General features: G+C 33.0%; 1 protein-coding gene across 1 annotated transcript; it reads right to left on the bottom strand.

Annotated features, from left to right (window-relative positions):
- On the bottom strand, nucleotides 1-27,045 carry STK38L (serine/threonine kinase 38 like; the record flags this gene model as incomplete). The annotated part of the gene is made up of 13 exons (XM_015589983.2): nucleotides 1-3,654; nucleotides 3,758-3,849; nucleotides 5,973-6,068; nucleotides 7,031-7,154; nucleotides 7,600-7,717; nucleotides 9,587-9,648; nucleotides 9,837-9,939; nucleotides 10,299-10,453; nucleotides 12,011-12,134; nucleotides 17,850-17,933; nucleotides 18,178-18,300; nucleotides 23,392-23,443; nucleotides 26,969-27,045. Coding segments are annotated over 13 exons (1,338 nt in total), but the record flags the coding sequence as incomplete, so codon positions are not given.
- Nucleotides 27,046-27,048: the final 3 nt, after the last annotated feature.

Below are 27,048 nucleotides of genomic sequence, written 5' to 3'. Positions count from 1 at the left end.
AATTTTATAAACAGTTTTTATTCTTTTCTTACCTTCAGTGAAAAAGGCCTCATGCCACCAAAACATTTTTTTTTTTGAAATTCAGTAACTGAACACAGAACTCAAGAGCCTAATGATTATTTTTCTAGACAACTGCTGAATAATTTATATTGCTTTTTCAAAAATAACTAAGATCTATTTTTTACTCCATTCCCTTTTAAAGAAGCAATATCCCCTCACATTTTTTTCATAAAAATCTAAAATATCTGTAATAGTCTCAAGTGTCTTGTATTTACATTTGTTCTAGGTGTTTCGTTAAATTTTTTCAGAAATAAGTGCACTTCTAAAGAGAAAATGAGATTTAAAGACGAGGAAATAACCATGGTTGTAGCAAATCAGTTATTTTGAATGTTCTGAATCTTAGCAATTCAAAGAGAGAAAATGTTCAGTAACCAGGGACCTCTCTATTGATTAAAATTTCAATTCATTCATTTGTAGATCACCAAAGAAGGATAGCTGTTTCTCCTACCAGTAGACATTGATTGATTGACTGATTGATTGATTGGATTGTCTATAGGTTTTCTACAGCAAAACACCAAAAAATAAATGTACTTAAAAATATTTTAAATTTTACAGATTTTCACAAAGATATACAGGTGTTTAAAAAACAGGAAAAATATGCTTTTATAGAAATAAATGAAACCCTATCTTAACCCTCAGCAACCAAAGAAAGTTTTGAATATTCCACATTTCTTATTTTAATTCAACTAATAACATTAAATCAGCTATATAGTCCATTCAGAAAAGGTTAGTTTATAAGAAATTCCTTCTATTCAGATAGCACTGTGCTTCAATAAATTTTAAGATTTAAAGCTATGTTAATAGAAAAGAAAAGCATAAAAGAAAAATAACATAACTTGCTTTAATACAAAGGTTTTTAATAAAAAAAGTCAAAGTCTACATTAAATCAGGAAATCAATAAATCTGAATTGTACAAGCTTTCTATATACTTAGAAAAACCAAAAACACACAGTTTATAATAAAACTCTTTAATTCAAAATAGAGTCTAATTTAAAGAAAATGTCATTATGCCCAGTTGATTAGATAGGGTTTTGTCATTTAAATTAAATGGTTCGCCTAAAATATGAGAAATGTATAATAGGGAAAATTCAATCTCAAGAGTTCTTCGCAAATTATCTAGCTAATTTGCATCATGAATCAAATTCTTAGCTTCCAAAGGGCAAACACAGTCTTTATTTGCTTTTAGATAGGCACTTAAGAAATGCTTTTGATGAGGAGGAAACCCCAAAGATTGTGAATCACTCTGTTAACTGCAGGGAAATGAGACTCTTTTAAAAAAGGGAGAAGGAAAATAAAATGCTCTACTCTTATTCAATTAAAAAATTAAACTTTGATTCAATTCAGCTTCTTTATCTATCTTTCTCTGACAACTTGAATTAATGATTTTTCTGTACTAGAATAGGTACCACATTAGAACTAGAGAATACTGCAGTTTCCTTTTACTCATTCACTACCACAGTAGCAAAACAGTCCTTTAAGAAAAGGGGTGATGGTGGTGGTGGTGGTGGTGGTGGTGAGGTGGGGTGAGAAAAATCTCATAAAACTGAGCAGAAGTTAAAGTTTCTTTTTTAATATTAGAAGCCTTTTAATTAGAAAATCCAGAGTTAGTAAAATTGAGATGACCTTAGAATTTTAATAGTTCTCTCTCTTAGGGACTCAGCTACATGAATGACATAAGAAAAAAGGAGATGAAGTATTAGATGAACACATAATAAGTATTAAACGAATGCTAGAATAAAAGAATGAAAGAGAGGGAAAAGGGAGAGAAAGAGAGAGAACTGGGGGTGTGCTGGGGTTGGGGAGACCCCAGGACGGCCTTATTGAAAACACTGTGAAATTACCGAGCAGCAACATTTATAAAAGCTTTTGTAGATTTGCATAATGATCCTGTGCAATTCTTCCCCATTAAGAATATCCCTACAAATAAAAAATTATTTTAGATTTTGATCACAGGTCATGTGGAATAGTTATAATTGTTGTATCTTCAAAACATTCTATCAATAGTTAAGACAAACATTAGGCCCTTCTTTGATAAAGTATTATTCCTCAACTAGTACTTAAGAATGCAAGACTGCAGAGAATCATTTTAGAATTAAAATGGTGAGCTAGAAAAGATTATTTAATTCTTAGGGAAATACTCAAAGAATTTGATGACATTATCTCCCCTACCCGGTAATCACTACCCCTCTGGCCTGCATTTACCTCCTTAAGTCCATTTACAGTAACCACGGTGATGTAGCTAAACATGAACAATTCTGCCCCCCCTCCACCGCCTTCCATAAGACGACCTCTATCAAAGATCTGTCATTTCTGAATACAGCATTCCCACAGGAAAGTAAAATTCTACTCACTTGGGAACATCCACTCTGTTCAGGATCTTTGGTACATTTGGAGTATAAGAAAATAATGGCACAATAATACAAGTACTATCAAAGAAAAATTTTTCATAAAAAAAAAGTTAACCAGCCGTGATATGTAACGACTTTCTAGAAAACCAAAGTAAATAGCTCTTTGTACTCTACAAGTTCATTTACATGATGAGAAGTTTGACATTTAAAAAAATAGTTTAATAAAAATACACTAGTTCTACAAGCAGCTTTCATGGTCATTTCTTATATTCAACTCACCATAATCAAATTAAAATATTGCCATGTCCTCTTATTAAAAAAGTCCTCCTGTCACAAGAAAAGCAACTTTACATTTTATATAATACAGTACATCTCTCCCCTATGAGTATACAGACTATGTATATAAAGGTCATCAGTATTTCCGAATGCAAAGTAAATATATTAGTGGAGTGCTTGAGTGTAGGTGTTAAACTTCCTCCTTATTATAAACTTATTACTCCCTACTGAGGAGTTTGTGTTATAACGTGATAATCAATTTTATTTTTTAAATAACCAGTGTATTTCCTTTTTTTCAATTTCTTAAAATCATTATAGATATTGTCTTCATATATATTCTACAGATGTCCAAATCAACAGGGCAAGTATTCCTAACACCAGCTACAGAAGATGGCTTTTACTGATTATCTAGACCCATGAGATTTGCAGTAAAACAGCAGTACTGCAGTGTTACCTACAGGTTAGCCTATGTTGCTTTGAATGATATGTGTTTCTCCTGAATTGATTAGAGGTGTTACAGTACAAGCACACACAGGCAGAATGGACCTTAATATGCATGTAGGCAGTGCAGTTAGAAAGGGATGTATGTTTCTTTTATTCCAGTACCTTCGTATAATAAAGTTAACAAAAATAATAAAATATTAAAAAAAAAAAAAAAGCCAGCTGGCACTGCCAACCAATTCCTATAGTAGTCTTAGAAATCCTAATCCTGTAGAATTTCCTCTTGTAGTCATAAGCACCACCATCTTCAGGAGTATTTCAGTGTATTGTTACCTACGCCAAGCAAGCCTGGTGATGCAGCTACCTGAGTTCTCTTGGTTGTGGGCGAATGTGATCTTCATTCATAATTTCCCAGCTTTCATGTACGTAGGGATAGAGCCACGCTGAGTCAACCCTTCAAACCTTTTATAGGTATAATTGAGAAAAACCCAGTCTTTGGATTTGTAGTCTGGTTCTGTGGTGTTTGGCACTAGAAAGATGGAAACATTAACCAAGAGCAAAGGAATTTCATTAGTGAAAACATCATCTTCACAGACTTTTAATAGTGTTAGCTGTATTGTAGATTATCTTACCTGGTTGTAAAATATCAGACTCAGGAAAGTCATCAAAATTTGAAGTATCATCGATGCTCTTGATTTCTATAGGGATTGCTGCTGGCCTTTCCCTATGAAAAGGTATTGAATAACCATGGTAAATTTTCTTGAACTCTTAATTTTCCAAAACTAATTCTACTTGAAAATTCTTCATGCTGTTCTATAGATACTATAAGAACAAAAGAAAATTACTATGGATTTTAAAATAGTTAAGTGGACTTCGTAGGTGAGTATAATAATTTTTTATTAAAATATTATCATTTACTTGGAATTTTTATTTCTTTGTATCACTATTTACTCCTGTTTTTTTTTTTAATGGAAAACCTATGTTAATAAAAGAGCAAGTAGAACAGAAGAGATTTTATTTAAAAGATTTTATAATCATATAAAGTAAGCTGGGTATTGTAGGGACTATAACCTACCTAATTAAGAAATAAAATTCTTCTAGGAGAGGATCCATAGATTGAAAGTTATTTGGGAAAATAAAGGGGGCTCAGGAAAATAAGGGGCTCAAATGGTGAAGGAACTACATACTTGTGATGAAATCTGAATCTAAAAACTTCAGTCAAAAAAAAATAAAAAATGAAAAAATAAAAATAAAAATAAAAACTTCTCAGTCATTTAAATTTTAAGGGAATCAGGGACATTATGTTAAAAATATTAGTCATGAAAATGCCTTCTTATGCTAAAAATGTTTAAGTATAGAAATAATTAAAACAAACTACAATTTTCATTGCTTCTGTATTTTCAACAAATATTTATTGGATCGATTAAGTGATAAGTTTACAAAATTATGTAAAAGCATGTATGTATTTTTCCCAGAATTATTCCAACTTATTTATACTTAATAAATTTATATCAGTTAAGTGGAAAGAACCATAGACCCTGGTGCCCTCCAATCTAATCTCTTTTCATTAACTAGCAGCACGACCTTAGGCAGGCAAGTCTCTGCTCTGCCACTGTTTCCTCATTATGAAACCAAGAAACTGGACTGGCAGTCTCTAAGCACCCTTCTAATTGTACAAAGGGATAAAATCAGTTCTGTTCAATGACATGATATATGTATAGTATAGTATGACATAGCAGTTAAAAGTCAGAACTCTGGAATTAAACTGAGGCCAATTCTAGTTGGTAATTCTAGCTAGATCATTTACTAGCTGTGGCATTGTAAACAAATCACTTCTTTATACCTGAGTTTCCTCATCTGTAAAACAAAGAAAATAATAGTACCTATTTTATAAGGTTTACTATGAGGATAAGAAATTTACATAAAGTACTTAGAACAGTGCTGGACATATAATAAATTATCAAAAAATTAGCTATATTATTATAATAGGTAGAGTACCTAACTCATAGTAGAAGCTCCACTGAAGATCTACATGGAGGAAATAACACATAAACTGTCTTAAAAGACGAAAAGAAACTGGCTTGGCAGGGGTAGGGCCAGGAACGAGGGCAGGAAGGAGAAGAGCATTTCAGTCAGAATGAATAGCAAACGACAAAGCCATGAGGTGGGAGGAGTAAAGAAGATCATATAAGATGTAACTTGTACTGACTGATGAGATAAGAGCCATAGCCCACAGTCCTGAAACATAGTTAAGGACCCTTAATTTTATTCTAAGTGCAAAAGAAAGAAATGGCATGATCAGATTTTGTTTCTGAACTGCTGCTATATGGGAGCAGACCAGAAGTATTGAATGTAGTTTGGCCATAAGCCGAATAAAGGCCAATGCTCACAATTACCAACTATAAGCAAATTCTTATAAGTTACTTGCATTATTTAACTATTCTCCAATGTTTAAAAAAGGGACTAAATCTTCTTATAAATAAAGAAGACACAGTATGGTATATTCAAAAGAGGACAAAATTTAAATGTTATAATGTAAAATGTAAATACATTTTGGTTGTGCTAACAGCCTTCATCATGTAATTCTGGATATAAAAATCTTAACAGGTTCACAATATGTGATTTTTCCCTTAAAGTGTACATTAGCTAAAAACAAGTCATTTAGCTACAGCCACTATTGTCTCACTCACTTATATGATCCAGAAAACACTGATTTCATAACATAAACAATGTTACTTCTTATATTTAATCTAGCAGAATCAGAGACAAATTAATCGCTAAATCTAGTTTAAAAATTCATTTTTATTTTTTACTCAGACCTCCCCCATTCAAAGCCTATGAACATACCTGATGTGCCCCCAGTCTACACCTTCAAAAAAAGGATGACCTTTTATTTCTTCTACTCCACTATTTCCAATTCTATTTTCAGAATCAATACAAAATCTAGAAAAGGGACATAGAGAAATTATCATATGCAAATTATACCTAAAATATTCTATTTGCATTATTTCAAACATTTCTTTTTTCTTTACTGAAGTTAACTGTTTATTGTGGAAAATATGGGAGAAGATATAATTCATCTATAATTGCACTATTCAGAGATAACCACTGTAAACAGTTTGAAACCATTTCCTTTCAGTCTTTTATAATAATTTCTAAAATAGTGTGTTGATATAGTAGTTACTATTTTAGGGCTTTTTTTTTCACTTAAAACTTTGAGAAAAATTTCCCAAGTCATTAAAAATATTTCTATAACTTTTTTAAAATTTGCATTTGGAAATACTATGATTTATTTAGCCAGTCCACTATTGTTGAACGTTTAGATGGTTTTCAATTTTCGTTACTAAAAATGTTATCACAATAAACATATTATACCCAAATCTTTACACACATCTGATTATTTGCATAAGCAAAATTCCTAGTAGAATTGCTGGGTCAAAGATCATAGATAGCTTAAAGATTTTTGATAATATGCTGCCAATGGCTCTTCCCTAAGTTGTCCCAATTTATCTTCCTTCCAGCCATTCATGATAGTACCAAAACACTTCATCTTAAATGAGAAACAGAATGAAATTCTTTGGTTAGGTAAGATTTCCTAAAAAGACCTATGATATGAACTGCTACTAACAATTTATTTTCCCTTTCCTCTTTAATGAGATAGGATCACTGTATTCTAATAGGAGTGACCCTTGAAACTATATAAGACCTCTTAACTCTTAGTTTGTCTGCATACTTCCTTTTTAGAGTTTGAATTTTTTAAACACTTTTTCTTTATTGATCTCCTTGAATGCATATACCAGTGGTAGTCATTTTTCTCCCACAAAAGTAAAATGGGCAATTTAGTCTTTTATGTACTTGTGAATTTTTAAGATATCAAAATCTTCTCTGGGGATTTAACCACTAACCTAAGAATTAAATCCTTGGCTTTCTCAGATATAGGCACCTCTGGAGGAAATACCAGAGTTTCTTTCCAGTTCATCACTTTTCTATATGTTTCTTGAGGTGTTTCAGAGCAGAAAGGTGGGTATCCTATATATAAGAAAAAACAAAAGTTTTATCAGCTTTTACGATCAAATATGCAATACCTACTTATACATAAATATAAAAAGTGTTGCAAGAAACAAAGTAGCCTTAAGTGCTCTATTTAACAATAAAAAATACCACCAGTCATCAATTTATAATAAAATTGCTAATATAGTCAATCAAATAAAGAATTTAAAGCATTGTTTCCCTTGTACTTGAAAAGCCATGAAGATACAATTTTGATACATGAGAGTTCTGATTAATACCCCCTTCCTGAAACAGGATTCCTAGGGAGTTCACTGGTATTCACTGTCTATTTCACATGGGGAGATGTCAAGAAATCAGTTTAAAAGAGTTCTGATATTTTAGCCTACGGTATCTGCAATATCTTCAGTCAGTGGCATTCAAGGAAATTTATATAGTGTATACATAAATGGATGATAAAACATACCTATTAGCATTTCATACATAATCACTCCCAGAGACCACCAGTCACACAATTTGTTGTAACCAGTCTGCATGAATACTTCTGGTGCTATGTAATCTGGTGTCCCAACTGTGGAATATGCCTGCAAAGGAACAGCTTGTCAAACCAGCATTCTTAATATATTTTCTGAAAGATCTGAATATGGCTCACTACTGTAAAAAGCGATATATACAGGAGGTAATTCTTCATTTAATACTTGTTTCTCATGTTTATCATGCATAAGGCTTAAATGATAGGTACTGAATTGAATAATGTTAAGACATGATTTCTACCACCACCACCCCCAAGAAGCTCAACTAAGTTAGTTATATATTTAGCCCTAAATCTATTTCAAAAAGAATAAAAAGGTTGAGCCCAGTAGGTCTGGCTTCCCCACTCACTATTGTGTTCTTAGCAGGTTATTCAACCTCTCTGAACCTCAGCTTCCACTTACATAAAATTGGAATAACAGTATCTGCCTGAACAGTTGATATCAAGATAAAAGAAATGTGCTTTGTAAACTACAACCTACTATTATAAACATTAAGTATTTTCATTATGAACCTGATTCCAGGCCACTGCTCATCCATTAGGAAGGTATGCAGTTTTTCACTCCTAAATAATATGAAATCTTACGAAAACTATTTTTTTTAATGAAATGGTCCTCAATTAGGGGTAGTACTCTATGGGCCATTTGAAAATATGTGACAACAGATTTTATCATTTCAATGACCTAGGGGAGGACATGATTAGCATTTAGTGGGCAAAAGATACAGGTTCTAAAGGAATTTCCTGCCCCAAATACCAACAGAGTCCCCTCTACCTTTCCCTTGGGAAATGCTATATGAGTCATGATGATGACCACAAGAATAGTAAAATGTGCATGAGTAAATTTCTGTAAATATTCTGTAATAGGCGTATACAGAATTCCCACCGTATTTAAGCAATATTCAAATTTCCCTTTAAAAGTAGGAAATACTGCAATTCTTTTCTCAATTGTAAAATCTGATCTAAAGTGACACATTTAAAAGTAGAAAGGAGTTTCTGTCATTAATGCATAGTAAACACATTTTTTAAACATTTTTCAAACTTTTAAAAACACCAAAATGTTTTACAAGCCCAGGGAGCCTGCAATTACTTGGGCTAATTAATGAGAGAATGAGCTCAATAATGCAATGGTCATTTTATTTGGTTTGAGAAGGTATCAGACTATTATCTTTCCGTCTATCTTCCTGAGGGCATGCTGAATTATTATCATTTATATCACTTGGTTGAATTTAACAAATATTTATAGTGTATCTTTGTGCTAAACACTATACAAGAAAAACAAAGTCAAAAGACACATTTGTAACCTTGAGAATGTTCAAAGACCTAGTTAACAGCATAAGGGAAAAGACTTCGAAAGAAGCAATTAGATTTGCTAAGTAATAGAGGAGAAATAGTGTGGGCTTAAAAATAGTGTTATTCCACACTAAAGGAGTAATTTAAGTTTATCTGTGGATAAAGTCTCCTTTCTAATTCTATTTATTGTAAGACTGTTAACACACCAAGATTCCTGTTAACTTTGTTTATAAAGAAGTTCTTAGAAACACAACCACCTTACATGTGCTGATTAATATTTGTTTTATCAAGACGGGTACAGAAAATAGAAATCACAAGGCATTCACTACAATCACACTTATCTCAGTGAGTTTTATATAAAGTGTGAATTACTAGTGAACAGCCAGATTATTTAGTTATAGATATGCTTGATAAAATACTCTAAAGTTAAATTATAAAGTAAAAATCAGCATTTTACTTTATAGGCAAGGAAATATTACAGAGAAACTAGGAAAACTGTTATCCCAGAATAAGCTCTATCACTGTTACAAAGTCAGTACTAATCATTGTGAAAGATACAAAATAAGCAAAAACTAAAAAGATTTTAGGACTGGAACACAAAATTCTTTCTTAAAAACACTAGCTAACTCACCAGTTGTCTCCTGTTTTTCTTCCATGTTTCTGCTTTCCTCTTTGAGTTCATGTTCTGAAATGCTAATTTCAACAAGACAGATTTGTAATGATGAGGGAAAAACTCTCACTCCAAAACAAATTCACACATATACATTTAAAATACATTGATTTAAGGAGTGAGGACAGAGAGAGAACCTTCAGGTCTCAATAATGTTAAATTAGTCCCGCTATACAACTTTAACCTGGGAAAAAAAAAAACCCAAACTTACAGAAGTCACTTGGTGGATTGTGTGTAAGGTTTCTGTAGAATTCGGTCCTGTGAGCTTTCTTTAATCCCGTGCATAAACCAAAATCAGATAATTTCACATGACCCTAAATAAAAACATTGAAAAACTAGTAAAATCGATAATTATATTAACTTTGAAACAAAGCTTTATTATAAACTATTCTTTTAAATGCAATTATAATAAAAATTCTTAGCTTAGAAGTCATAAAAGTAAAACGTAAAATTATAAATATTTGAAGATGATAATTTTGAAAAGTAGAAAATGGAAGATAAAAAGATAGCCGGCCATATTCCCTTAATGTCATTTCATTCCAGAGTCCTCTCCTATTGCATCATTCTATGAAATAATGTAGTTTAGCAATAATATACATTGCAGTTGTCCATTTCCAATCACAAAATCAGCTCTACTACTCCAATCTAATAATTCAGCAGTTTATTGACATGCCTTGGCATCCAACAAAAGGTTGTCTGGTTTAATGTCCCGATGGATAAAACCCAACTGGTGGATCGCATCTATTGCCAGAACAGTCTCTGAAATGTAGAACTGTGTTTCCTCTTCTGTCAAGGTATCCTTCTTCATTAGCAACGTCATCATGTCACCTATAAAGGAAAAATAAAGGAAAGTTAAGTATGTATTGGAAATGCCTCAAAAGGGAATATCCTGTAAAAGCTTTCTTTGTATCTATACAACATATGCCTGATTTTTGCAGTTCATGACTTACTCAGTATATATCCAACCATATCTGGGGCCAAATGAAAAAAATGTCATTGCATAAGCAAAAGTTTCATGACATTTAATGGGTTAAGGTTAAAAGTATGTGAAATCAAATCAGAGATGATAAAGAAGTAATACCTCAACATCCAGAATAAGTTGCTAAGGAAAACATGTCAAACTGGAAAAATTAATCAGTAAGCATACCTGAGAATAAGATATTCTTTCAAATTCAAGTTTCAAAAACACTCAGAGCTCTTTGGGCCAGCAAAAATAGGACATCATCCCACTAAAAGACTCACCTCTAGATTTTTTTTTTTATTGTCAAGGAACTTTTTTCTTTAAAAGGTGGCAAAGAACAAACACTGGTGAACTTACAACTCAGAATTAACAACTGTTAAAATTTTTTCATGATGTTTCAAATCTTTTTTTAAAAAATTACATGTAGAAGTATTCTTTGTTCTCCATTTCCATTCTATTCCCCTTTCCCTTTTTGCTAAGTAACCATTATCATGGATTTGGTTTGGTGTGTATCCTTTTCCAGCTTATTTTAAAAATGTTCTCATATAAATTAATCTATGAATTTAGTCTTTTGTGGGTTTTTTAAAAATTCATAAATGGTTTCACTTACACACTATCCCAAAGCTTGCTTTATTACTCTACTCTGTTCCTGAGATCTTACTGTCGAAATGGATACAGCTCTTGACTTTTAAATACTGTAAGATATTTCATCCTATAATTATGCCACATTTTATTTATCCATTTTTCTACGGGTGTACATTTACCTTGCACCCAGTTTTTCTCTGTTGGGACAATGCTGCAATGAGCATCCTTTTACAGTTCTCTTATGCCCATTTGGGGGTTGAATCTCTAGGGAATACAACTGGTTGTAGAATTGCCAGATTGTAGGATACATGCATTTTCCACTTTACTAATAATCTGTACTGTTCTCCATAAGAGTTAGAGATTAATTTATATATCTGAGAAGCCACATAGCCTCATTGGACTTTTAATGTGTTTACTAATCAGATGAATATGAAATAGTATCTCATTCTTGTTTTAATTTGCATTTCCCTGAACATGGGTGAGGCTGAACATTTTCCTACATATTTATAGACTAGCCAGAGTTTCTCTTCAGTACATTGTCTATCATTTCCCATTGGGCTGTCTTTTTCTTTAGTGACTTATTGTTTTTAACTCTAGATTTATATACAGTAAACTCAGAATGGTAGTATTTAAAATGTGCAAACTTTATCATTCCATCAAAATAATCTGATTCGTGGTTAAAATTAACATTATTATGGGAGGAACTACTGGAAAAGCATGACTAACAATGTAAAATCTCAGGGCTAGAGATATAAAATAAATGTAAACTTAATAAAATTATAATTACATATAATGATTTGCTTGTGTCAGTCTGTCACTGCTGTTATGTTTGTTTTTACCTCCAGGGAGAAATTCCATGATTAGATAAAGATTCCTCTTATCTTGGAAACTGTAAAACATCTTCACCACCCAGGCACCATCTGCTTCTACCAAAATATCTCTTTCTGCTCGGATATGAGCCACCTAGATGTATTTTGAAAAAAATAATTGTAACACATTACACATTTTTCGAGCTTATCTCCTAACAATTATCTATCCAGTTCCTTAAAAGTCACAAAGGAAAACTGGTTTTAGAAAAGATTTGAAACATAGATGCATGTTTGTATTCTCATTAAATATAAAGGACTTCTGATTTGATTTGAAATGGTGGGATCTACAGGTATAATAGGGGAAAAGTTGAAGCCTTTGAGGCAGAAAAATGACTAGTGTAAAAACTTTCTTTTTTTTTCTTTTTTGTAAAAACTTTCTAACTAGATTCTCCACCTAGCCAGGGATCCTGGTTTTATATAAATTTAAGGCCCTAGTCTGACTTTTAGAAGTTAAAAGTAGTAAGTAATGCTCTACAGATTGGTATGACAAAGTCAGGGTCCTTAGCAAACTATTTTTAACTGTTACTAGTCAAACACGGGCCTGACTTGGTCTTTAACCATTTGGCTAAAGTAGAAACGTTTGTAATAACTTTATATTATTTTGTTATAACATAAAACCTCTATAATATCTATAAATATGATCTACAGCACATTAGTGTAGCATTTTGCTGACTTGTCAGACACACAATTACTAGGGATATGTTATGTGAACATTTTATAGGTTGAAAAATTTTATAAACTGAGTAATTTGTGGGGTTGGTATAATCAATTTTCAGATGCTTTTGTATTAACATATTTATACATTCTTTCTTCAAAGAGTAATTAACAATAAGATTTCATTTAATGCTGTTACTATCTTCATTGTGCACCATTATGACGTCTGATCCAAAATACACAAGAACCCGATTTTATAAACCTTTTCATGATAACAAAATATGATCTGCTTAAAATATCACTATTTGAGATTACCGTTTTATTATCTGGTATGGTAAATGCTCTGAAATCAAAAAGTAAGAATAAAAGTTGAAAACTAAAAACTTGTTTTCTGGCATTAAAAAACTTTATCTCTTTGACTCTGTTTCATAAAGTAAAAACTGGTATCAAAATTCTTACCTATTGCCTTTTACAAAGCATTTTAAGATGGTAAAGGAAAAATCTTAAAATTTTGGTGTTGACTATTTTTAAATATCTTAAAGCCAGATTACAGGATATGTTTTCAAAATGGAACTATGTTGCCAAAGGTTAGGAAGTATTACGCATAGTAACCTGGGGAGTTTATCACAATAGTGGGGTGAGAAGGTGCTACTTAATTTTGTGGGGTGGTCAGCATTAAAGAAAATGTGATAAAAACTTAAAATAATGTCATATTAGAATTAAATGGGAAAAGGTTTTCTAAAATTAAATTCGATGATGACAAACGCAGATTAATTTATGTAGAGGGGAAAAAAACCTCAAAATGCGAAACAGACTCAATGTTTGGCTCCAATGAGATGACCCTTGCATAGGAACAAAGAGTGGTCAGAAGCTCTTCAACCTCTCGCAAAACATTCTAGACCAGGGCAGTCCAAAAGAAACATAATGCAAACCACATATGTAATTTTAAATTTTCTGATAGCCACAAAAAAAATAAAAAAAAAAAAAAAAAAAAAGGTGAAATTATTAATTTTTTCCAATAGGTGAAATTATTTTTAATGATATAGTTTATGTAGCCTCATATAGCTAAAATGTTATCATTTCAATACATAATCAATATAAAAATTACTGTGCTATTTTACACTCTTTTATTGGGGCGGGGTACCAAGTCTTCAAAAATTAGTGTGTATTTTCCTTTTATAGCATATCTCAACTCAGACTAGCTAACATTTAAGTGTCCAGTAGCCACATGTGGCTACTAAATAAAGTAGCTAGTAAATAAAGACTATACCTGGAAATAACTGCTGCCTATTGTCCTTCCTCTAAAAGCCTATCCAGGACTAATTCTATTATGGCATATTTCTGTTTATACCTCCTTGTCTCTAAAGCTCTATATCTTGACTCAGATCCTTATCCCATCATTACCTATAATTCTCTAGAACAACTCAGTATGTCAACCTTCCTAGCCTCCCAAACCTGTCCTGCAATCAGTCTGTCTTCAACAAAGTCCCCTATCACCTGATCTCTGGATAGTTCCTATCACCTTCTCAGCCTAGCTGAAACCAAGCTGTGCACTGAGAGTTCTGTCTCCCTGCAGAATGAGTTCTCAGGAGTGGGCCATTTTTCTCTCGCATGTTACTTGGTGAGGGGGTAGGTTTTCTGCTCATTCTCATTGGTGCTGCTTGTGACATTCTCCTTCCCTCCAGCTCCTCTGAAGCACATGCTGAGACTACTTCAGCCGTCATCCTTCCTCATTGCTATTATTTACAGAACTCCTGGTCAATCCCCCTCATTCATTCATGCCTTCACTTCAGCTCACAGCTCTCCGATTTCCTTTACATCCTTTCCACTCATGGATGGATTTCAATATCCATAAGAATGAACCATCAAATAGCCTATCTATGTAGTTCCTTGACTTCTTCTCACCTCCAATGACCTTTTCCTCCACTACAACTCATCACCTTCTTGTCCTCCTCATCATCATTATACCCCCTCTAAAAGTCTCAATTTTAAGGAACTCTGTTTCTGATCTCCACCTTTAACTTTTCAGGCCTCTTATTTTTATACTTCCATCTGCATCCCATGGACTCTACCATTTTTTTCTCTCTTACTCTCCTCATAACCTCATTTATTTCTCTACCCAGCCTAGATTCCATCATTATGATCACTCAAAATTTTGCAAACACCTTGAATTTCTGTGTCCTTCTCTCCCTCCATTGTATTTGGCTGGCAAAACACCAACCCGAGTTAACTCCCAATTTCTGTCTATTATGTCTATTGTGCCCCAGAGCAACGAAGTATTACTAGAGAAAAATCACCTAATTATACCCATTGGTTTCACTTTACATTCATGATTGCAAATCTCAGTGGGCATTCAACTGTATTTCCCTAGCAAGTCTGCTTCCCGACACTTCAAGTTATAACTATTTCACGACTCTCTCCTTATGCCTCCAATAAGCTATCTTTCCCTCTTTCACCCCACGCTGATGCACTCAGGCAGGAACTTAGCACTTTATATCATCAGATCAATCACCCAGTGTTTGTTCCAATTTTCTCTCCTTTTCCTTCCTGTTTCAATGAACAGGTGTCTACTCCTATCAGAGATCAACTCCTCTGTCTTCCAGTGTACTGTACTGCTCTAATTATTTGCCCTCTTTCTCCTGCATTGTCAATTTTTCTCTTCCTAATGGATTATTCCAATCATCATCCTACCAAGGGGAAAAAAAACCCAAAACCTCCTTTTGACCTTAAATCTCACTTTACCAATCTACTTTAAATACTATTGATATTTTGGTTCTGCTTCATGTGAAAGATTTACCTATACTCACTATCCCTACTTCTCCAATCCCATTTTCTTTTCCATCAGTTCAGTTAGGCTTCTGCCCTCCAGTACATTGGAACTATCTTTGCCAAAGTATTCAAAATCTCCACATTGTGACATCTAGTGGCCTGTTTCTCTTGCTCTCTTAGTAACATTCAACATAGTCACCACTAACCTCTTCCTTCAAACGCTTTCTTCTTTTGGCTTCCAAAACGTTCTCCTAGGACCCCCTACCCCATCTGATTAGATGTTCTCTCTGGGTCTTCTCTGACTAGCGTTCCCTAGGGCTTGGATCCAGGCTCCCTTTTCTTCTCTGTATTTGTTCCCTAGCAATTTTATCTTGTTCTATTACTTTAAATACTACTGATATTTTGGTGGCTTCCAAATTACATTTCCAGTCAATCTTTCCCCCATATTCTAGCCAACTGTCAACTTAATAGGTCTACTTGGATATCTAAGAGAAAGCTCAAATTTAATATGCCACAAAGAGAACTTTTGATTCCCATTGTATCCAAACCTATTCCTCCCTCAGTCTTTTCTAAATCAGAAAATGTTACCATCATACACTCCACTTCTACGTAAAACTGTAGGTATTACCCTCAGTTCTTCCCTTTTCCTCACTACCCTTGCCCCTCCTCTCACCCCAGAACATAGAGTATATCACAAAAAATCTTGCTGGCTCTTCCATTAAACATACACTTAATCTATCTAACTTTTCTTCAGCTTTACTCTTGTAACCCCAGTATAAGCCACGATTACAAACTAGCTGGAACTGCTACACAGTCTCTCAACTGATCTCCCTACTTCAACTCTTGTTTCTCCTGTAAGCAAGCAAAGGAACTGACTCATCTATGTAGAACATCAATCAGACATGCCACTCCTCTATTTAAACAAAAGTGTCTTCCAATTTTGTTTAGCATAAAACCCAAACTGTGCATGTTGGCCTTCAAAGCCCTACAAGATCTAGTCCCTGCCTACCTCTCCCACTTCATCTGTAACCACTCTTCCCCTCACTTAATTCCAGCCATAATGGCTTCTTCCCCTTCTTTGAGCAGGCCTCTGCATTTATTACCTGGATATTCATTCTGCCAGATCTTTATATGTCATTTTCATTATTCTCTCAGCAAATACTCCCTCCTCAGAGAAATCTTTCCTGATCAAATTCTTCCTTCTATATCCCGAGCATCTGCAGCATTTTATCCTTTTGTAAAAACTTTCTTCATAGGACTAATCAATCATGACTATTTGAAATAGCTGTCTGCCCATTTTCCCCACTACAATAAAAGAACAAGGATCGGGTTTGTCCTGTTAACCATTATATTCCAGAACCTAGCATATACATGCTTGTTGAATGAATGAAATAGAAATAAAGTAAAAGAATGAAATAAAAATTCAAGTGGGCCACATTTAAATAAATTTATATTACATTGTTGTAATAACAAAATAAGTTTCAGGTGGGGACTAAAAGACTTGAAGTAAAGCATTTGGTTCAGAAAGGTCCATCTTCCTCTGTACCCCCACTGTTGAGTCCTTCACTAGCACTGAATTTAGATTTCTATAGTGTATATGTTCAGACTGGAACCACAGGTGGATGATTTCAGATTTGTGGCCACTCTGTAAACTAAAGTCACAAGAAACAGAGATAGAGCCCAGATTATGAAATTGGAGTGGTTATAGATTTAGGAAATAAGTAAAATCAGCAAATTCTCCTGAGAATTTGCTTTTTTGATATGTGATAGGGACTGAGGGTAGTGAGAACTGTCCTTTATTTTCACTGAAGAAGGTATTTTGTTACAGAATGAATGTTTGTGTTTTCTCCAAATTCAGATGCTGATGCCCTAACCCCCAGCATAACTAGATTTAGAGATGGGGCCTCTAAGGAGGTAATTAAGGTTAAGTGAGGTTGGTGGGGGGGGGGGTGTTCCTGTCCTTATAAAGAGACACCAGTGACCTCACACTCTCTCTCTGTGTGCACAAACCCAGGAAAGGCTATGTGGTGATTTAATGATACAGCAACTACCTGCAAACCAAGAAAAAAGCCCTCACCAAAAAACGAACTCAGAATCTCGATGTTAGATTTCCACTCTCCATAACTGTGAGAAAATAAATTTCTGTTGTTTTATGCACCCTATCTGTGGTATTTTGTCATGGCAGCCTGAACGGACTAATACATATTTACATTATAAATTTAGAAGAAATTTTAGCTATATCAAGACATAATGAAACAGGCTATCAAAAGATTAATAGATTATATAGTAAGATGCCTGGATTTTTTTCAAAAAATTTCAATATCAACCCTTACTCTAATACCTAGTCAGTGGATGTTCCTTTGGTTACATGTGTTAAAGAACATACCTGCTCTTTTTCAAGCATATCAGCTTTTCTCAATATCTTCATTGCATAGATATGGCCTGTGTCTTTCTTCTGGACCAGCCTCACCTAAAATGTAAACATTGATCATATTATAAATGTTAGTCACTACTATTAATTTAGGAGCAAAAGGTAAGTTCCTTTAAAGAAAGCAATGTTGCAATTTGCCATTGACACAATTTAGGAATCCTATTAAACTATTTTAATACATTAAACCACCTCTTAATACATATTAAACATTTTTATACATATTTTAAACTATCTTTAGATATATATTTTCAATAGCAATGACTTCTTTTAAAAAGAATCACACCTCTCCAAATGCTCCTCTTCCTATAACTTTCAGAGACTCGAAGTCATCCAAGCCAAGTCTGGTCCTCTTGAGTCGTAAAAACTCTGTTTCCTTGCGAGCATGTTGTGATCGGCGTAACTTTTTCTATTAAAAAAAATAAAAAGACAGTTTAAAATGATTACTTTAAAATCAGATTATTTCAAAGAAAACCTACAATATTAAATAAAGATGACACACAGGAAAATGGGGGTGAAGTATCTTAAATGTTATATACTAGTGATATAACTTATTTATCAAAGTCAGGTATTTATTAAGCATGGAAAGAATTAAAAATCTAAACAGAACTTTACAAAACTTTTAAGGACTGATAAATCTTTATTCTTGAGGTATACTCCATTAAATATTTCGTCTTAACTAGTTTATCATATTCTTTCATCTATATGCTCATTTAATTCAAATATAAAAACTAAACTTTAAGAAATGCTAACAGTAGTCTGATACTGATTTTTATTATCAAGAAATCTAGTTTGCTTCAATTCTCTAAATTCCAAGGTTGTTCTGTCACAATTACTGAGACTTATGATACCAAAATAACACAACAGCAATATTTCCATAGAAATTTACTTATGGTAGAATTTATTCTTGGATGAATTTTAATAAACTGCTTGAGACTTGGCATACAACTTCCTGAAAATATGAAATTGCAACAAAAAATAACTATACAAAGAATTCATTAAAATATTCATGTCAGGAATTTCATAATTCATTCTTCAAAAATCACCAAAAGATCACTAGCATTAATAAGAAACAATATGAATTACATGAAAGTTACATTTAGAAAGGGCATTTATTTCATTGTCCTATATTTTATTTTTCCCCTCACCAAACAAAATTCTGTCTTTTGACATAGCTCCTAGTAGAAGTAACAGAATGGGAAATAAACAAAATCAGTGAAGAAATTAAACCCCTGTTCATCTTCACCTGAACCCTATCAAGCTTTCACTTGTTTAGTTCTAAGGAGGGCACAAGTCAAAAGAACCATAACAGCTCAGAAACATTACTCCTAAATGCAGCTCAGGTATAACCCACTAAACAGTCCCTTCTTGCCCTGTGTCTGTTTTTAAAAGGGTAAAGTGAACTATTAATCAGAAATATGTAATTATGTATCATTAGTGCAATGGAATTCTGATACTTCTAACAAAGTTAATCTAAGAGGATAACATTTTAAAATTATGTCTTCAATTTAAACATGATTAAATAGCTAAAGGAAGTTACACATTCAGGCACATCAATGATGGGGGACAGCAAAGACTATTTTTTTAATTCAAAAATGCCTTTTGACTAACAGTTTAAAAAATTAATTACTGAATTACTAGTAAAACAAAAAGATGTTTTTCAAAGTAGTTTGTTTTAAATTTAAGACTATAATAAAAAAAAGGCCACATGGTGGCACTATAATACTGTTTTTCAAAGCAGTAAAGACAAAATTACATAAATATAAAAATTTTGAGACATTCTGAATTTCTGACTTTATGAATTATGAAACAGTACAGATGGATGTAGTTTCAGAAATTTGTCTAATCTAAATGGAAAATATAACATTATGACAATTTCGTAAATTATGTTCAAAATTGACAGAGAGCTAAAGAAAATAATGTTCACTAATATCTGATAGGTTGCGTAATGCGGTAAGTAAATGATGTTTATATAGCTGGAGACAGCTATTTAATGACAAAAAGGGAGAATCACAAGTGTGTGGAATACAGGATCCTACAAAAGTAGGATATCACCTATAGCACTGTTACATTACTTTCAAAAAGTCTACTCCATGATGTTAATCTTAAAGTCCATGTTGAAGTGCAGAGGTAGCTGAAGCAAGTTCCCATTAAAAAAAAAATCGATGAAAAAAAGCAAGTTGACATATCTGCTTACGACTTGTACAGATTAAGTTGCCTTGAAAAACAAGTAACATTTTTGTGGTCATCACATTCTTTCCCCTCCAAAAAGGACAACAAAATCTGTGGACAGGCTTAATATTTCATGGCTCTCTTTTGCAGTTTAAACTTGCCTATTTTGATCGCTTCTCTGCCTTTGGCTAAGATCAAGTGTAAACTTGCCTATTTTGGTTTTCCATTAGAGTTAATAATATTCCACGTTTGATGGGATTTTCTTAAGTGACATGAAACAAAATACATCGCTTTCTTCCTTTCTCCATTCCTTTTTAAATGGGTGTTCCTCAAACTCTCAATTTGTAGGTGCTTAAATTTGTGGGTGCTTAGTTTTGTATAAGATATAATACATACAGAAGTTTTGAGATTTGAAAGGGTTCAGCTAGCAACTTCAGTTCAGTATATATACTTTTCATGGCTATATTATATGGTTCAGTTTTTACAATTAGCTTTCACAAATGATTTCACAAATAATTTTCTATTACAGAATGAGTTTAAGGATAAATACTAGCTTTCATTCAAAAACTAGATTTTTATAAAACAATTTTATTTTGAAAAGATACATCTCACATAAAGATAATTCCAACATATTTTATATTAGGTTGAGAGTGTGTGTCTATTCTGTAGAATCTGACATAATCTAGGACCTGGCCTGGGGCCTAATAATAAGCATTTATGGAATTAAAACATCTTTACTGAAAAATCTTAGTTTTATAAATGGTTATTATGGGCCACTGACTATTTTTAGGGGAAAAATCATTTCACATTTTCTATAAGTCATTTAGAAGAATAAGGAAAATCATCCTCATACACTTTGTACTTCCTGGTGCAGACCAAAGATTGCGAACTGGAAGCTACAAACTATAGTCAACTTACAGATATACTTGACTTGGCCTGCAAGTTTTTTAAAACATTTGAATACTTGCCAATATTTTAAAAAGTGGGTGATTTCACATAAAAGTTCAGATTTCAAGTTTCTCTTGAAAAACATTAGGCCAACAGTGACAGTCCCCATTTGATGGGTATCAGTTCTCTAATTCATCAGTCTCTATCGCTGATGCCAGTCACCAGGTGATGTGTATAACTGGGCTGGTGCTCTGGTTTTCTTTTAGTAAAGTAGAAAGTGATGTAACTTTATCAAAAGATAAACTGTGATTATCAAATATTTTAGAAAAAGGAAAAAAATCTATTTATTTTAGAAGTAAAAAAATATTCCTATGGATGAATATACAAAGTATGTGAGATCAAAAGAAAGTAACCTAAGATGACATTATAAAACCAACCTGATCGACTTCTCTCACTTATGTTCCTTCCTTGGGACCTTGTGCATTTGCTTTTTGTTATCTCCAGATTTCAAATTAAGACCTTATGCATATGATTTCTATATCAATATAATGATGTAAAATGTATATTAATATAACTACAAGGTTATTAATAAGAAAGTCATTAATACTAATGAATAAAAATGAGAAAAGATGTGCTGTCTTTCTTCTCTACAAACTGATATACAGATCTAAATCATTACCTTTCTCACTTAAAATTTAAAGAATATGAATATTTTTAAAATAGTAATATTTGAGTTTTCTAGATTGAGCCGACTGATTTAACAAAGTAACCACCTTCGGTACAAGATCATAAAATATTTTGTCATTTAATACTGCAAATATTAAACAAAAACAGGTACAGTCCTAGGAAAAGTGCATAGCAGATTAGATAACAGTCTGATTTCAAATCATCATTTGGAAGACTACTCTTCAAATACTATATAAATTCTTCCCTGATCATTAAAAACTGTTTAGCTAATTCATCTAGGTTATATCTCCTTATTGCCTTAGTAAACTATTCCAAGCCTAGCTTTCCATTATGTGCTGTCAATGTACTGTGTTAATTCCTTGACTGTACCCTTTATTATTCATTATCCTGCATATATATTCATCATTTTGTATATACCTCTTAACTCTAATGTATATTCTACTTACTTTTTAAAGGTTCAAATCAATTGTTACCTCTTCCATGTAACCTTTTCTGATCCCCTGAATTAGGGGGGAAAAAATCTCTGTATTTTTAAAGTTTGTCACATTTCATCATGTATACATACTTTTACACACCCTCATATGTAATCTCTCCTTCTAATCTGTAAACTCCTTGAGGGAAAGACTCATTGTTCATGTATTCTCCAAATATTTATTCTAGTCCTCTGCCAGCTTTGGAGATGTAATGCTAACAGAAACAGTGTTATGGCAGAATGTAGAAGGAGCACCTCAAGAGATTAGGGAAAATTTTCTAGCAGAAGTGATGCCTAAAGTGAAAACTAAAGCTTCCTGAAGAATAATGGGAATCAGGCAGGAGTAAGGAAGTTCCAAGTGGCAGAAATAGCATGTGAAAAAGGCCAAAGGCAAGAGCACAGAAATTAAAGTAATATAATACTGCTGGTTAGGATGGGAGTGGGGTGACAGACAGGAGGTGAGGCTAGAGAGAGATAAGCAAAGGCCAAATTGTAAGGGGTCTTAAACACCAATGTTAAAGAATTTGCCCTATCCTGAGAGTACTCAGGGGCCAACGAAGGGTATTAACAAGAGGGACATGATTCAATTTGTCTTTGGCCAGACAGCTCTAGTTGCAGAGTGCAGGAAAACCATAGGTGGGAGTGGGGCCAAGATAAGTGGGAAAAAACCAGTTGGGGGCAGTTTCTCTTCAGATGAAATATGTGTTAGTTTAAAACTAAGGTAGTGGCATTAGACTACAGAACTGGATAGTTTTAAGAAATATATTTTCAAAAAATGTGAGAAAATTTGACAACTGATTGATTCTTCTTGGAGCCCTCTTCTTGTTCCACAAAACTAGAATACTGTAGATGCTGTTCATGAAATCTACGCAGGTTCTTGGAATTTGAAAAAAGAAGCTGCCTCCTTTTCAAGATATCCATCCTAGCAACAAAGTAAGAAGCTCGGGTTCAAATGATGAAATCCACATTATCTAAGTTATAAAATCATCTGATATCAATAAATGCAAAAATCACTTGGGGTATTTTTGTATAGTAATTACTGTTTCCCCCCACCTTTATTCAGATATAATGGACATATAACAAACATTGTGGTAAACAACGTGATGATTTGATACACGTATATATTGTGAAATGATTACCACGATAAGGTTAGTTAATATATTTATCACCTCATATAACATTTTTTTTGTAGTAAGAACATTTAAGGTCCACTCTCAGCAATTTTCAAGTACATAATACAGTATTGTTAACTATAGTCACAGTAATTACAGCTAACTTTACCTCTTCATCTGCCAATCCTTCTTCTTCCATGGCCACTTCTAGTTTCTTCTGCCTTAACACAAAAAATTATAATAATTTAAATTTTAAATATATTACTAACTATTCCCATTTAATATACATTTATTTATTCAAGTTTACCACTTCAATTTGCTATGCTTAAAAAAAAAAACTTTCAACTTGAACCAAAATAATCACTAAGAATAGTTTTCTTTCTCAAAATATAAATCCAATTCAGATTTAGCTTTCACATACTGGCCAAACGAATATTTTACTTCTAAAGCAACCTAAATGAATTGAGAGCAAAGGTGACTAATATTTAATAATGTTATAATAATGTTATCTAATATTCAAATGACATAACTAAAATCATTAACATTTATCAATATTTATGTTAGAAGTATATAAAGGTAACTATAATGATTAAAGTATAACATTTAAGGTGGCTATCCCTGTTTGAATCCTGATTTTAACACTTAGCTTAATGAACTTGTTTAAATCATTCACTTAAAGTCAAACCTTGATTTCCTAATCGATCAAGGAAAAATTTTCAATGCAATTGAGTGTATTTTATTCTAATTCTTTGTAAACTGGAAAGTCATATATGAATATAAAAAGTAACGCATTAACTTTTCTTTTCTAGGTATAGCCAAGTTCAGTTATTCATTATTTTAAATTGCACCATTGGAGTTAGAAAAGCTAAGCATTGTGGGGGTGGGGAGGATGGTAAAGAGACAGGATGCATGAAGTAACTAGAGAAATGGTTGTGGTACAAATTTTGCAACATGTGAATGTAAAGTATTTTATTTCTATCATATTGGTTTTTCCTAAAGATAAACCTGAGAGAGGTCTTCCCAATTAGTTTTGGAGTATGTTAGAATAAGATTAACTTTCCAGGATTTATCCACAAGGGAATAGGGTTGAGGACTGAAAACATAATACACACTGTTTGGTATTTATTTATGACAATATGTCCAAAGGTAAGCTCTTCACTAAACCATTACTAAGACTACTTCTTCTTCCTTAAGGAAAATTACCAACAAAGGAGAAGATGAGATCTAATAACATATTCTTCACCCACTTTCTCAGCATTTGTAATAGGAACCTTGGTGCTATTACACTGATTTTTATCCTTTGCTTACATATTATTCCCCTAAGCCCAACCTTAGAATGGAATAAGCTCCTAACATCAGATTCTGTGCCTGCCATCATGTACCTTATGGGCACTGCAGAGCTGCTTGCTGAATGATTTTGGGTTTTCTCCTCTGCAGAAAGAATCCAAAGGGTAAGAGAACCATTAATCTAGGAGGGATATCAACATACAAGCAACTTTATTCTTCTGTCAAATCTATACTGCCCCCTTTTGAATCCTCACCAAGACTAACACTTCATAAATGCATCCCTCATTCTGGGAAGAGAGGCAGTTAACTTTTCATCCGTTTCCACCACAACCTAATGGGAACAACTGTGACTTTCTCTTGTACCTTTTTAAAAAAATTTTCCTCCCAAAATGCTCTTACGTTTTGTTGATTGGCACTTTATTTGGCTTGTGTATTTATCCAATTACTTAAGCCTTAAAAATTCATCATGTTTTCTTAAAGTATAAACTTTTGGAAATAGGAGCTGACTGTTTAATATGACTTCCATAGCACCACCAAGTTGATACTGCTTTTTTTTTTTTTTTTTTTTAAAAAACAGCCAATTCTTTTATTCTTACTTTCTTTTGTTTGGAAATAGAGGGGAAAACCGAATTACTTTAAGGTTTCAGCAATAAAAGACAATGAACCTTTAAAATTCTGATGAATAACTTAAGTGCCTGCCTCCTGAAAAAGAACAGGTCTGTTTTTCCTTGGTTCTCTTCTACTTTGTTCACTATCCCTTGATGATTTATTTGATCATGAGACTTCCATGACCTTTACAATTAATGTTAACTACTTATATATTCCGATTTATTTCTAACTTATTTTGCAGAAGTTACAAACTTTAATTTTATTCATTTAGTAGCTACCTTAGAAATTATAACGTGCATTTTGTCAAAGTCTGAAATTAATCAATCTTGACCCACTCTCTCGATTTTATCTCTATCCTTAGAGATACAAAGATATCTAAGAACACTTTAATTCTATTTACTTCCCTCCTGATAGTCTACTATTAGAAAAGATTTTAATTCTAGTTTTTAAATGCTTAAGTCATTATTATTGTTGTTGACGTTGTTTTTAAGTCAATTTTTGTTGGGATTTATCCACATATTAGCATTTAGATCTTCTGTTTGTGATCAATTTCCCCCTGCCTGAATCGAATCTTTTGGAATTTTTGCTGATGATGGACACTTAGGTTAACTTTACTCTGCGCCATTCTCTTTCCTTTCTTCCTTTAGGAACTTTGGATAAAAATAATAACACTAGCTTTTCTCACTATTCTGTTTCTTAACTCTCATATTTTCTTTTAATCTGTCTGTCTCTATAGATGGACTTCTGAATAACTGTTTTATTTTCTAGTTCTAATTCTCTCCTCAGCTATGTCTAATCTGAAGTTAGACTTGTCCAAAATTAAGTTCAAAACATGAGTCTTCTTGAATCCTATTTCACTAAAGTTGCATCACTCTCTGTTTGCCCAGACATGACATATCTAAGCCAGTATTGACTTGTTTCTCTCACATTTTGCATTTGGCTAGTTTCCATGTTTTTCCAACCTTTCTCACCCGTCAGTTCTTCTCTATTGTTGCTTTCACCATCCTAATTCAAGCCTCCTTTCTATTTGCCTGGATTACATCACTAACCTTTCCTGTTTCTAATCCTTCCTCTCACAGTCCACTTTATAAAACACAATTAAAGTATTCTTCTAAAGAAACACTTGTGATCATCTGATCTTCTGTTCAAAACTCATAGAGGGTCTCTACTACCATGAGTATAGCTACACTAACAAAGCATCAAGGCTCCCAGGAAATGCTGAAATCCAACTTGAGCTAAATGAATGTTGTCTGACCTGGCACTGATGGTGACTTCTTTTGTCTCTAATATTCTTCCTCCGGCTCTTTTTATCTTTCTTCTCTCTCTTCCATATATATAAATAGGACTATTCCTTAGGAGCCCTGTTTAACAGCCACCACCATTATGAAGCCCTCCCAGTTGCCTTAGGCAAAAGCAATCTCTATGTTCTTTGCCCTTCTCTTAGTGATACTTTTCACTCTTTCATATAAGTTTCATGAAGTCGAAACAACATCTTTCATTTTTTTATTCTTCCATTCCCACTTAGTACACACAACACTATAAATGTTTTTGGACTAAAGTCAGTTATTCACAACTTATCCCCCTAAAATAAAGGGGGATAATTTCATGGTTTGGAACATTTTGTTTAAAACATCAATTAACATTTGAAATAAGTATATGAGTGCACAGGACAAGAAACTATTCTGAAAAAAATAAAACAAGTAACTAGGTCCATTGTCAGAATAAAAAACTTAAAAACAACACAGGAACCTACAATATTTATATTATGAATAGACAATATGTTTACACTTTGCTCACAGAATAACAGCTTATTTAACTAAACAGAAAATTCTGACTAGCCTTTACTATACCTGGTTTCTCTCTCTTCATGCTGTAAAATTAGGTTGCTGTAAAAATTCTCCAATGTGAGCTTGGCCACAGTCACTCTTTC

The sequence above is a fragment of the Pteropus alecto genome, unplaced genomic scaffold (assembly GCF_000325575.1).
Source record: "Pteropus alecto unplaced genomic scaffold, ASM32557v1 scaffold103, whole genome shotgun sequence".
In the NCBI taxonomy this organism is placed as follows: domain Eukaryota; kingdom Metazoa; phylum Chordata; class Mammalia; order Chiroptera; family Pteropodidae; genus Pteropus; species Pteropus alecto.
Note: the sequence above shows the minus strand (reverse complement) of the source record. Positions and strands in the feature narration are given on the sequence as shown.